We start from the raw sequence: 13,753 nt of genomic DNA on the forward strand, positions 1-13,753 counted from the left end.
TCCTGCTCTTTTCTGTGTCTGCTTCTGCACGCACCTCGTGGGATGACCCCTCCCATCCTCTTACCAGCCTTCTCCCAGTCTGGCAAGCTTCTGCTCATAATTGTGACCCATTTCAAAGATCGTCTTTGTGAACCGTGTTGGAACAACTTCTGGCATTAAGCAAATGCATAATGCAAGTCATCCTCGATACCTGCTCCTTCCTCATCGTTCACATCTCACTTACCATAGAGTTTTCCCCCAGTGTCTTTGGAATCTTCCCACTTTTCTCCATGTTATTCCTTACCGGCACCACTCTTGTCCAAGCCAGCATCCTCTCTCAGGTGGGCTGTTGCAGAGGTCTGCTACCTGGTCTGCCTACATCTACTTGCTTTTCTTTTTTAACAGGTTGGTCCCTTTCATGTTTCCCTCATGTTTTTAGAAATATATTTTGGTATATTTTATGGCATGTGAATTATATCTCAACAAAGAGAGAGTCTGAGATAGATTTCTATTTTTAAAAATCTTTGAGATATAATTCACATATCATAAAATTTGAAATGTACAGTTGCTTTTAGTATATTTACACAGTCGTGTGACCATCACTGTAATGCAATTTTAGAATAATTTATCAGTCCAAAAGAAACCCTGTTCACTTAGCAGTGACTTCCTATTCTCATACTCCCCCACCTCCCGAAATAAGACCTGTTTATCGGCTTTCAGTTTCAATAGATTTGTCTACTCAGGACATTTCATATAAAAAAAATCATATAATATGTGGTCTTTTGTGGCTTCTTTCACTTAGCATTGTTTTCACTGTTCATCTATGTTGTAGCATGTATCAGTGTTCATTCTTTTTACGACTGAATAATATTCCAGTGTATGGCTAGATCACATTTTGTTTATTTGTCATCCATGTACTCTTGGGTTGTCTCCACTTTTTGGATCTTGTGAACAAAGCTGCTTAGAACATTGATGTATAAATTTTTGCAGACATCTGTTTTCACGTTCACTTAGGAGTGGAATTGCTTGGTTATTGGGTCATTAACATTTTGATGAACTACCAAATGTTTCCAAAGTGGCTGCAGCATTTTACATTCCCACCAGCCAGGTCTGAGGGCTTCAATTTCTTCATATCCCGACCAATGCTTGTTATTGTTTATAGCCATCCTGGTGCTTGTGAAGTGATGTCATTGTGGCTTTGATTTGGATTTTCCTAATGATTAATGATGTTGAGTATTTTTTCATGTGCCTTGTGTATGTCTTCTTTAGAGAAATGTCTTCTCAAATCCTTCACCCCTTTTTAAAATTAAGTTTTGTCTTTTTATTGAATTGTAAGAATTCTTTATATATTCTAGATGTAAGTCCCTTATCAGATAACATGACTTGCAAATATTTTCTCCTATTCTGTAAATTGTCTTTTTACTTTTTTTTTGAGGAAGATTGGCCCTGAGCTAAGATCTGCTGCCAATCCTCCTCTTTTTGCTGAGGAAGACTGGCCCTGAGCTAACATGTCTGCCCATCTTCCTCTACTTTATATGTGGGATGCCTGCCACAGCATGGCTTGCCAAACAGTGCATAGGTCTACACCTGAGATCTGAACTGGCAAACCCTGGGCTGCCAAAGCAGAATGTCCAAACTTAACTGCTGTGCCACTGGGCCGGCCCCCCTCTTTTCACTTTCTTAATGGTGTATTTTGAAGAACGTATGTTTTTGATTTTGATGTAGTCCAATTTATCTGTTTCTTTCTTTTGTTGCTGTGCTTTTGGATCATATCTAAGAAACCGTTGCCTAACCCAGGCTCACAGAGATTTATACCTGTTTTCTTCTTAGAGTTTTTTTGTTTTAGCTCTTATATTTGTGTCTGTGATCCATTTTGAGTTAGTTGTTGTATATGGTGTGAGGTGAGGGGTTAACTTCATTCTTTTACTTATGGCTATTCAATGTCCCAGCACTAATAGTTGAAAAGACTATTCCTTCATCACTGGATTGTATTGACACTTGTTGAAAATTAATTGACTGTTAACATGAGTTTGTTTCTGGACTTTCAGTTCTGTTTGTCCACATGTCTGTCTTTATGCCAGTACTATACTGTTTGATTACTGTAGCTTTGTAATAAAATTTGATTTGGATGGTATGAGTCCTCCAACCTCTGTTCTTTTTTAAGATGTTTTGTCTATTCTTGGCTCTTGCATTACCACATGAATTTTAGAATCAGCTTGTGAATTTCTGCAAGAAAGTCGACTGAGATTTTGATGGCAATTGCATTGAATAGGTAGATCAATCTGGGGAGTATTGCCGTCTTAGCAATGGTAAATTTTCTGAATCATGAACATGGGATATTTTTCCATTCAACAATGTTTTGTAGTTTTCAGTTTACAAGTCATGCACTTCTTCTGTTAAATTTATTCCTATTTCATTGTTTTTGGATGCTATTGTAAATGGAAGTGTTTTCTTAATTTCATTTTCAGATTGTTCATTGCTTATGTCTAGTACTACGGTTGTTTTTGTATATTGATCTTGTATCATGCAACTTTGCTTATTTGTTCTCATAGTTTTTTAGTGGATTTCTTAATATTTTGTGTATACAGGATCATGTCATCTGCAATTAGGGATAATTTTACTTCTTCTTTTTCAATCTGGATGCCTTTTATTTCTTTCTCTTGCTTAATCTCCCTGGTTGGAGCCTCCATTACAGTGTTGAATAAAAGTATCAAAGGCAGGCATCCTTGTCTTGTTCCTCATCTTGCAGGGGGAAGCATTCAGTCTTTGACCATTAAGTATGGTGTTAGCTATGGCTTTTTTTGTGGGTAGATGCCCTTTATCACATTGGAGAAGCTTCCATCTATTCATAGTTTAAGTGTTTTTACCATGTTGAATTTTGTCAAATGTTTTTTCTGCATCTATTGAGATGATCATATGATTTATCTTGTTTATCCTGTTGATGTGATGGATTACACTAATTGATTTTCAAATATTGAACCTGTCTTGCATACCTGGAGTCAGTCCCCTCTGGTTGTGGTGTATGATTCTTTTTGTACATTGCTGGATTTGATTTGTGAATATTTTGTTGAGGATTTTTGCATCTGTGTTCATGAGCAATACTGGTCTTTAGTTTTTTGTTCTTGTGATATCTTTGTCTGGTTTTGGTACTAGGGTAATACTGGCTTCATAGAATGAACTAGGAAATGCTCCTTCTGCTTCTATTTTCTAGAAGAGATTTTAGAGAAATTATATCGTTTTTTTCTTTGATTATTTTGGTAGAATTCACCTGTGAAACCGTCTGCATCTGATGCTTTCTGTTTTGGAAGCTTATTAATTATCGATTCAATTTCTGTAATAGACATAGGCCTATTTGGCTTATCTGTTTCTTGTGTGAGTTCTGGTAGATTGTGTCTTTCAAGGAAATGGTCCATTTCATCTAAGTTATCAAATTTGTGGGCATAGAGTTGTTTACAATATTCCTTTATTATGCTTGTGATATCAATGGGATTCAGTGGTGATGACCCTGCTTTCATTTCTGATTTTAGTAATTTGTATTCTCTCTTTTTTTCGTGGTTAGCTTAGCTAGAGACTTATCAGTTTACTGATGTTCTTAAAGAATCAACTTCTGCTTTGGTTAATTTTCGTCTTCTGATTTCCTGTTTTCAAATTCGTTGATTTCTGCTGATTTTTACTCTTTTTAAAACTTATTTTAGATTTAATTTGCTCTTTTTTTTTTCTGGTTTCTTAAGGTGGAAGCTTAGATTCTCAATTGTAGATATTTCTTAATATGTGTATTCAATGCTGTAAAATTTCCTCTAAGCACTGCTTTTGCTGCATCCCACAAGTTTTTGATAAGTTGTATTTTCATTTTCATTTAGTTAAAAATATTTTATATTTCTCTTGAGATTTCTTTGTTTACCTGTGTTATTTAGAAGTCTCTTTTTTAATCTCCACGTATTTTGGGATTTTCCTGCTGTCTTTCTGTTACTGATTTCTAGTTTATTTCCTTTGTGATCTAAGAGCTTACTTCAATATGATTTCTATTCTTTTAAATTTGTTAAGGTGTGTTTTTGGCTGAGAATGCAGCCTTATCTTGGTGAATATTCTATATGAACTTGGGAAGAATCTGTATTCTGTTGTTGTTGGATGAAGTATTCTGTATTCAATTAGATCTAGTTGGTTGATGGTGGTGTTCAGTTCAACTATACCCTTAACTGATTCCCTGCCTGCTGTGTCTGTCAGTTACTGACAGAAGTGTGTTGAAGTATACAACTATCTTAGTGAGATAGTCTGTTTCTTCTTGTGATTCTATCAGTTTTTACCTCATGTAATTTGATACTGTATTGTTAGGCACATACACTTTATGGAGAAATGACCCTTTTAAAATTATGAAATGCCCCTTTTTATCCTTGAGCCTATTCCTTGTTCTGAATTATGCTTTCTCTGAAATTGTTACAGCTACTCCTCATTTTCTTTTATTAGTCTTACCATGGTTTTCTTTATCCATCTCTTCACTTTTAGTCAGTCTGTGTCTTTTTAAATTTTTGAGAGGAAGATTGGTCCTGAGCTAACTAACATCTGTTGCCAGTCTTCTTCTTTTTGCTTGAGGAAGGTTGTCCCCGAGCTAACATCTGTGCTCATCTTCCTCTATTTTATGTGGGACGCCACCACAGCATGGCTTGATGAGTGGTGCTAGGTCTGTGCCTGTGAACTCTGGGCTGCTGAAGCAGAGTGTGCAAACTTAACCACTACACCACTGGGCCGACCCCAGTCAGTCTGCATCTTTATATCTAAAGTGGATTTCTCGTACACAATATATAGTTGGGTCTTGTTTTATATCTACTCTGACAGTTTGTGTCTTTTAATTAGTGTATTTAGACCATTCATACCTAAAGTGATTATTGAAATAGTTGGATTATTGTGTATCATAGTTGTAACTAATTTCTATCCATTGCCCTTGTTCTTTATTTTTATCTTCCACTCTTTTTCTGTCTAGTTTCTTCCCTCTCTTAGCACATCAGTTATACTGGTTAAAAATTTTTGTTTGTATTTGTTGTCCTGGTGTTTGCAATATGTATTTACGCTGATCCAAGTCCACTTTCAAATGACATTATGTCACTTCATGGCAGTAAAAGTATAAATGAGTATTCCTATTTCTTCCCTCCCTTCCCTCATAACATTGCTGTCATTCATTTCCCTTTCCATAAGCTACACTCACTCAGTACATTGTTACTATTATTTTGAACAAATTGTTACTTAGATCAATTAAGAATTATAAGTCAAAAAGAACTTTGAAATTTTTTTAGTAGGTCTCTTGTTAGCAGTGGTTGGATGTATAATTGTGAATATATTTAGAGCAAATGAAAAAATATATTGTTGTTGTTGGGAGCCAGACTTTTCATTATGGTAGAAGAGGGAAAGTACAGATATGGGCTGGGAAAGATGAGGAAGAATCCTGTTATGTGGGATTTGAGTTGGAGTTGTCAGGACAAATTTATGAGTTCCAATAAATCTAAAAACCCTAAGTATATTATCATGTACATAGGTATAGTCCCTAGCTGTGTCATGGAAACAGTCTAAAAGCAGTGGTGCCACAGTAGCAGTGGATATATCTAATGACCACATCTTGGTTTCTAAATACTATTCCCCCACTAAAGGAAGCCAGGGTTCTTTGGAGAAATGGCTGATTTCAGATCTGGAGCAGGGAAAGTGAAAGGGGAGCCTGGAATATCTTTGTGGGTCAGAAAGCAAGGAAGTGCTCAAATACTAAAAGGAAGCTGTCAGAAGGACAGAAACATGTCAGATACTAGAAGGAACATGTCAGGAGGATATAGAAACATGTCAAATACTAAAAGGAACATGTCAGGAGGATATGGAAACATGTCACTTATAGAAGGAACATGTCAGAAGGACAGAAACATGTCAAATACTAGAAGGAACCTGTCAGAAGGACATAGAAACATGTCACTTATAGAAGGAACGTGTCAGAAGGACTTAAACTTACAAGGGCACCCACTCGCCACATGTAGAATAATTCGAACATTAAAAATAATAGAAATGGGGGCTGGCCCCGTGAGGTAGTGGTTAAGTTCCGCATGCTCTGCTTTGGTGGCCTGGGGTTCGTGGGTTTGATTCCCGGCATGGACTGACACACCACTCATTAAGTCATGCTGTGGCAGCGTCCCACATACAAGATGGAGGAAGATGGGCATGGTTGTTAACTCAGGGCCAATCTTCCTCACCAAAAACAAAACAAAACAAAAAGGTAAAGGATTATAGTACCTTGAATAAAGAATCCATGAAGCCATAGTGATACTCAAAATAGTGGGGAGAGAACTTTTCTTTTTTTCTTTTGAATAAGATTAGCTCTGAGCCAACATCTGTGCCAGTCTTCCTCTGTTTTGTATATGAATTGCCACCACAGCATGGCTGACGAGTGGTGTAGGTCCGCCCCTGGGATCCAAACGCGTGAACCCAGGCTGCTGAAGCAGAGTGCACTGAACTTACGTGCTATGCCACAGGGCTGGCCCAGAGAACTTGGTTTTGTAAAGAATGGTAGGATGATAGAAAATCACCATTTTGGAATCACCAATGTAGTAATAAAGGAATTATCATGGCAGTGTGAGATATGGACCCTTTATCTTTTTCCAAATGGGACTCCAGTTCCCCCAACACCATTTATTCATCTTTATCCCAGCTGATTTGAAAGGCCATTTGTATCGTAAACTGAATTTCCGTCTGGGTTTTGTGTTCTGCTTTATGCTCTCCACAGATGTTGTGCCTCTGCGTTACTTTGTGAGTAAAGCTCTGGGTTGTGTTTTAATATATGGTGGGGCCAGGGACTCCCTCCTTCACCTTTGCTCTTCTTTGTTCTTTATTTTCTTGGCTCTTCCTACATGGTTATTTTTCCACACGAATTTTGGAATCTTCATGTCGAGTTCCAGAAAAAGGGCCTGTTGATATTTTTATTGGGGTTGTGTTGGATTTATAAATTAGGGAAATATTTATGATACTGTTTTTTCTGATATAAAAACATGGTATGTGTTTCAGTTTTTTCAGTTCTACTTTTTTTAGGAGAGTGTCCATCAGTAGGCTTATGTTAGGTGTAGCCCATGTCAGCCTCCCTGACTCCTGGTTGTTCATAAAAATGGGTATTTCTTCTCAGTGTAGCTTGTAAGTGGTAGTCTTCTTTCTTTCTCTTTTTTTCCTTACTTGAAGACTGTTGTTTCTGAATATGTTAATTTCATGTATGATCTTTTTTTGGTGGTAGTTTTTATTTGATTCTTTTGGGGTTTTTAGATTTATAGTCATCATATGTTAATGAATTTCCAAGTTCTTTCTAAGATTTGGCTCTTATAAAAATCGCTGTGGTCCTTGTGCATTTCTACTTGTGTTCATGTGAAGGAGTTCTGGATCATTTCAGAATATTTTTAGTGTAGGTTCTTACTACTCTCGTAGCATTTTAAGGAGTCTGAATTATAGACATCGTTTATCAAAAGTATTCTTTCTGTCAGTGGTTTTCAGTACTTTGTGTTTTACATGTGATTTGTTAGTAATAACAGTTAACTTACTGAAGTTTGCAAAGTTTCTGAAGTAAGATATTGTATATGCTTATGGTGAAGTTACAAAGGAAAAGGCAGTAGTGGAGGGCGCCGCCCCTTCACCTTCAGGCCCTTTCCTCAAAAGCAAAGACTTTAAACATCTCTTGAGTCCTTGCTGGGAATGATAATTCTATTCTGTCTGTCTTATGTGTGTTACCTATGTAATTATTTTTATAGATAGTCTCTGGATTCCTTTGATGTAAGATAAGAAAATGTTTGCTGTTCTATTTCTTTCATCTTTTATCTTCTGATTTCTGGCACTAGATTGATTTTATAAATATGTTATAAATACCACATTCTTTAAAAATATGCTTATCTTGAAAAGGAAGGTAAAATGAAAATAAGGATAAAGCTCTTGGAGTGAACCTCAAGGAGGTGGTGGATTTCCTGAGTCCCGAGTTAACAGCGATGTGTGTGGGGGTCTGTCCCCTGAGTACCTCACTAACTCAAGTGCTTCTGCTTTTTTTCTTAACTAGGAATTGTGGTGCTTGGAATAAACAGAGCTTATGCCAAAAATTCATTCAGTAAAAATCTTATAAAAATGGTGAGTGTAAAGATTAAACTGTTTGCTTCTACTATTAAGATACAATGTTGACATCAATCTGAAAATGATTTTTCCCATTTTCCCTCCTTACTCTCCCTATTTCTGTTTAGCTCTCAAAAGCTGTGGATGCTCTAAAATCTGATAAGAAAGTGCGGACCATAATAGTCAGGAGTGAAGTCCCAGGGATATTCTGTGCTGGTATGTAAATAAATTTTATTGTGAAATTAAGCTGTAGTTTAATTTTTGTCAGCAATAGCCTATTTTCCATTATAAAATCTTTTGTGGTTTGAATTCCATTACCAACAGTTCCTCTTGGTCTGTTTTTTACTGTTTTACAAGAGAAAAAATGCTTTGTTAGTATTAGAAAGAAACTTTTGCATCACGTGGATTGTTGTGGAAGTTGAAAAATTAATTTGAGCCATTAAAATATTTGTTTGTAATACATGAGTAATATTTATGAAAGATCAGCTGGGAAGGAAAAATTGAATCTCCCACCCACAACAATATGCTCTGTGTTTATTAGTTGCTCAAAAGATAGTGTAATTGACTAGGACTAGCTGCCCCAGTACAAAGTGTTAAGTATAGACATTGGTTTGAAGGTTGGTGTTTGTAGTAGTGCCCACTTAAGTGTGTGTCCACGGATTGTATTTTTAAATTGGTATCTACAGCGGCATAAGATGTTTTTTTTCCTGTTTGTACTGTATTACCAAAAGCTAAAGATTAAGTTGTGTTGCATTTTCCATATTTGTAAGTAATTCTGAGCCATGAGATTGAATGAATCTGTTTCAACTAGTAAAAAATGTAGATGATTAAAAAAATGCTGATAACATGCAGAGTCATTGTAATTTGATAAGCAAATGAAGGTAGAAGTTGGCTGAAGCATAAATGAATTTTTTTTTCAGTAAAAATATGAAGGGGAGGGGCTGGCCCCGTGGCTGAGTGGTTAAGTTCGCGTGCTCTGCTGCAGGTGGCCCAGTGTTTCCTTGGTTCAAATCCTGGGCGTGGACATGGCACTGCTCATCAAACCACGCTGAGGCAGCATCCCACATGCCACAACTAGAAGGACCCACAGCTAACAATATACAACTGTGTACTGGGGGGCTTTGGGGAGAAAAAGATAAAATCTTTAAAAAAAAAGATATGAAGGGGATAATCCCCTTGAGGTAATCAAACATTTGAGGCAATGACGTACAGAATTTTATTCATGAAACAAGTATTTATTGAGCATTCAGAGTTTACTCGGAACAAGGCTGAGGACATGGGGGATTATTTCTAGACAGAGTGTTTTTAGAGGTGTTTTAGTTGTGGCCAATGTTCTTTGGTTTCATTCTTAAGGGCGCTCAGGTTTTCAAGCTTTGTACTCTGGCTTCCGCCTTAAAATACTGCAGAATTTACGTTATTAGGAACACCCAGTGTAACTGAGTTATCTTTGCCTTTTGGTGTGTTTAGTGTCCCTCAAAGGGTTAGGTGGTTTACTCCAGTTTGGGGGTCAGAGAGTGGGGTCCCTGTCCTGGCTGCCTGGGTGACGGTGTCCCGCAGTCCAGGCTTCTGCTTTCTGTGAGTGACGCTGTCTGCCTGGCGGGGTTGTCAGAGGCTTCCGTGTGACAGGGTCTGTACAACACAGTGCGGTCGTCATGCATGATAGCTGTTGCTAGTTGTTATAAGGGCTTTACGTGTATTTTATTTTTTTTGTTAAACAATATGAAAAACTTATATCGAGAGAATTAGGATTCTTGTATCTGACTTTAGGACCAGGTGAATATGTGTCCAGGTGACTGAATCTAATGCCATGACTGATGGTTGTGAGGTCACTGCACTTCAGTCCTCGTATTGGGAAGACGTGGAGCAGTTTGGGGGCCTTTAAGGAAGGCCCAATTTTATGAATCTTTGAGGAGTGATAGTTATATTGTGAAGGCAGAATAACACTTCAAAAATAAATGTTAATGATCATACCGGCATTATTGTTTTTCTGTTGGTAGTAGGTTTTGTAATTATGACACTATAATTACTGATAGAATTCTTTTTATTTTACATATTCTTTTGCTGCTCAATTGTTTGGCATCTCTGCGTTATTAATATTCTTTGAAAACGACTTTAATGCTTTAGCACAGTTTACAGCTAGCTTTTCTAGGTTGCCTTTTTGGGGACTTATTAAGTAATATACCAGATGCTTTTTACCAAATTAACAAGTTATTCTTGAATACTTTTTTCCAAGGGTTAATCAAATCTATTTTATTTGCTCTATGTGCTTTTTTATTTTTAATTTTTTTTGAGGAAGATTAGCCCTCAGCTAACATCCACTGCCAATCCTCCTCTTTTTGCTGAGGAATACTGGCCGTGAGCTAACATCTGTGCCCATCTTCCTCTACTTTATATGTGGGACGCCTGCCACATTGTGGCTTGACAAGCAGTGTGTAGGTTTGCACCTGGGCTCCGAACCAGCGACCCACCAGGCTGGCCCCTGCTCTATGTGCTTTTAAACTTTTGCATGATCACGGTAATCATAAGGTTTGTTACTCTATTTTGTAAAAAAAATCGCTGTTTGAGTTATAGAAGAATTGGGCCAAATCATTTATTTTAGTAACTGAATGTATATGATGGAACCATTCTTTTGAATTTCTCTGAAAGATTTTCTTTTCTTACATATATTTGAAACAGGCAGTTTAGTAGGTCTGTTTTATTAATATGTACTCTTACGTGTAAATCCAGATAAATAAAATTTCTTTATGTAGTTAAAAAAAATATTTAAATTTATAGCCTATATTATTATAAAAATCTTAATTTTAATCAGGCCTCATTTATTGGTTGTTGTTGAAAAATACAGTCTTTCAGATAATTAGAACTTTAATTTCTATTCTGAACTAGTAATACTCAAAAACAGTGTACTCATTTGTTGATTATTCTCTTAACTCCCCCAACCCCTTAAAGTTACTCATTTTCCCTCTTTGCTTTCTGCCCCCCCCACCAAAGGTTTCTCTTCTCCATACATCTGTATTCAAGTGGCACCTTGTTTCTTGCCAAAAACTTAAAGCTTATGAAGTGGTCTTACCTCAAATTTCTTGAGAAGGGGAACTTCTCTTTTTCTTCTTTGAAAATCGTCTTTTACGTTATCAGAACTGCACATAATGGGGACTCAGCATGTGTTTGCTGAGATTAATCCGCCTTTAAACTGTGCTGTGATTCACTGGTGCTTTTTTTAGGGACTGCTGGGATGTGTTAAGCTGTTCCTCTGAATTGTCTCACACTCCTCTTCAGTGATAGTATCTCTGGCTCTTGACTTTGGTTTATTTTTTTTGTGTCCTTTTTCTAATATGCTGGAAAAAACAGATAATTAAGCACTATTAAAGTGACCCCTACTTGCATTGGAGGTTGGACTGTGATTTCTGGCTTCCCATTTAAATCTATTATTTAGAATCAGCAACCATCTTTCACTTACATTTAAATTTTTTAAATCAAATTTCAGTTTTAAAAAAGGTAGTAGGTCAAAATGTATGAAATGTAAAAAAAGTATGAGAAAATATACAAAAGGAGAAGTCCTGCTGTCACCTCCCTCTCTCCATCACTTCTCCCCTAATAAAAATAGCAGTGGTAGTGATTTTCTATTTTATCCTTCTAATATTGCATTATGCAGATGCATACAAATACACATAAATATACAGATGCACTCAGTGGAGTGGTAAGGAACTATTTACAGTGATAAGATGAAGACCGCATTGTAGTGTGGAACACATGAGAGAGAGCAGTGTATAAATGTTGTGCCCATTATGACGATAGCTGTGGAAACTGTCTGCAAATAAGATCACGGATTAGGAGTGATATTTTCTCTTCTCTGTCTTCAAACTTTCTGCAATAGTAATTGTGTTATAGTAATAAATTATATTCGGGGAATATATGCAAAGTAAATAATTTAGAAAAAATGACCAAGTGTATTAGTGTATTTTTTGGTTTTGGTAACTAAAATTGTGACATTAACTGAGTTTCTAAATTATTGTCAAAACATTTGAGAGGAAAAATTTTGGAACAAAAAGACCTTTTAGAGAGATTCAGGTGCTTTCATTTTACAGACTCCCTGTGAGGTTGAGGGCCTGGGACAGGTGGTGGCCTAGCTCGAACTACTTCCCCTGACTCCTGGGGCAGGGTTTCTGTGCTGTACCAGTGATTTCTAATTTCTTGGAGTATGACGCCTCCTTTTTAAGTTCTGAAAATCTCAGGTACTTATATATTATAGTGGTCCTACGTTGATTGAGAAGATGTGTAATGTCAAAATGCCACTCCAGATATAGTAATGTATTTAAATGAATTTTCTCTTATTAATGACAATGATATCTGGATAGAGAAAAAAAATGTATCGTAGTTATCATGGCTGCAGACAGTGTTTCCTATACATATATGTTTTCAGATACCATGCCATACCCTAGGCATGACTCAGGTTAGAACACTGCTTCTGGCTACGTAGACTGGATAAGAGATTGTTCTGAATGTGTGCTGTCTCACCTGCATATTCTAGAAAGTATTTATTCATTTAAAAATTTTACCTTGTTTCTTACACGCAAACACACACAAAGTGAAACTGAAATAATTCTGCTATTTCAAAATGTTTAGGTAGTCAAAATTTTAATATATTACCTATGATGAAATTATGAAAAAGTCCTTTTGGCCAGGCTACTGCATTGGATGTAAATGTGTAACCCTAGCCATATATTTATATTTGTTCTTTTGAGTGTTCTGACACTAAGTAGCAAAGTACATATGTATTGTTTTTACCATAAAATTTTTGAAAGGAAATTTTATGAGAAATTACTGAGACTGAGGATTTTTTCCTTTGAAATTCCTAAAATAGATTATAAACAATTCTTGATAATTGATTCCTGTATGTAGAACTCTAAATGGAGTGTTTCACTGAACTATAGTAGTGTGGGTTTTTTAAAAAAGTAAAGATAGTTTTGCTTCTGCTTTTGAATTCTAGTAAATTTTGTTCTGACTAAAAACTTCTGACTGAAATTGTCAACATTCTTTATTGAATATTGTGTGTATTGTTCAAATGGATACAGATGTCATGAGATGGTTAGATATGTGGGGACCTCTGACTACTGAAGTTATCTCTAAAGTATTGTTTCAGAATCTCAGGTTAACTTATATTTCTGTATTTGACTGTTAGTCCTTTAGAGAGTTTGATTGATAGATAAAGTGCAAGGATAGATACCCACAAATTTGTATTAGCTTAATAGGGTTCTTTTGTTGTATATCATTTTTTGGAATTAAAAAAAATCTTCTTTATAGTGGTATGAATTACTTGGAAAAAAAGTCCCAGTTTTAAGTATGTAATTGATGAGTTTTGGCAGGTTTTAAACCATGATCACAGTTGTGATATAGAACATGTTCATCACTTAAAAAGCTTTCCTGTGCCCATCCTTCCCTTACTCTGACCCCTTAAAGTGCTGATCTCCTTGCTATTACCATAGGTTTGTCTCTTCTAGGATGTCTTGTAAATGGAATCCTGCTGTAGGTGGGCTTTTCTATCCGGCTTCCTTCACTTAGCATAATGCTTTGAGGTTCACTCGTGTTGTATGTTTCAGTACTTTGGTCTTATTGCTGAGTATTCATTTTATACGCTGAGTAGTCCATTGTATGGGGTATCCCACAGTTT

The 13,753-nt window shown here is 36.3% G+C and overlaps 1 protein-coding gene across 6 annotated transcripts in view; it reads left to right on the forward strand.

Moving 5' to 3' along the window:
• The window catches only part of AUH (AU RNA binding methylglutaconyl-CoA hydratase), a 155,575-nt gene that overhangs the window by 2,673 nt on the left and 139,149 nt on the right, over nt 1-13,753 (forward strand). For 5 of the 6 annotated variants that reach the window (XM_023627549.2, XM_023627552.2, XM_070248810.1 and 2 more), the window contains 2 exons: nt 8,039-8,106; nt 8,217-8,304. The exons of the other annotated variant lie outside the window; for it this stretch is intronic. In XM_023627549.2, the coding sequence (XP_023483317.2) occupies nt 8,039-8,106; nt 8,217-8,304 (156 nt within the window). The remainder of the gene's footprint in view (nt 1-8,038; nt 8,107-8,216; nt 8,305-13,753) is intronic. 6 annotated transcript variants of the gene reach the window in all.

This window comes from Equus caballus, chromosome 23 (genome assembly GCF_041296265.1).
Source record: "Equus caballus isolate H_3958 breed thoroughbred chromosome 23, TB-T2T, whole genome shotgun sequence".
NCBI lineage: Eukaryota > Metazoa > Chordata > Mammalia > Perissodactyla > Equidae > Equus > Equus caballus.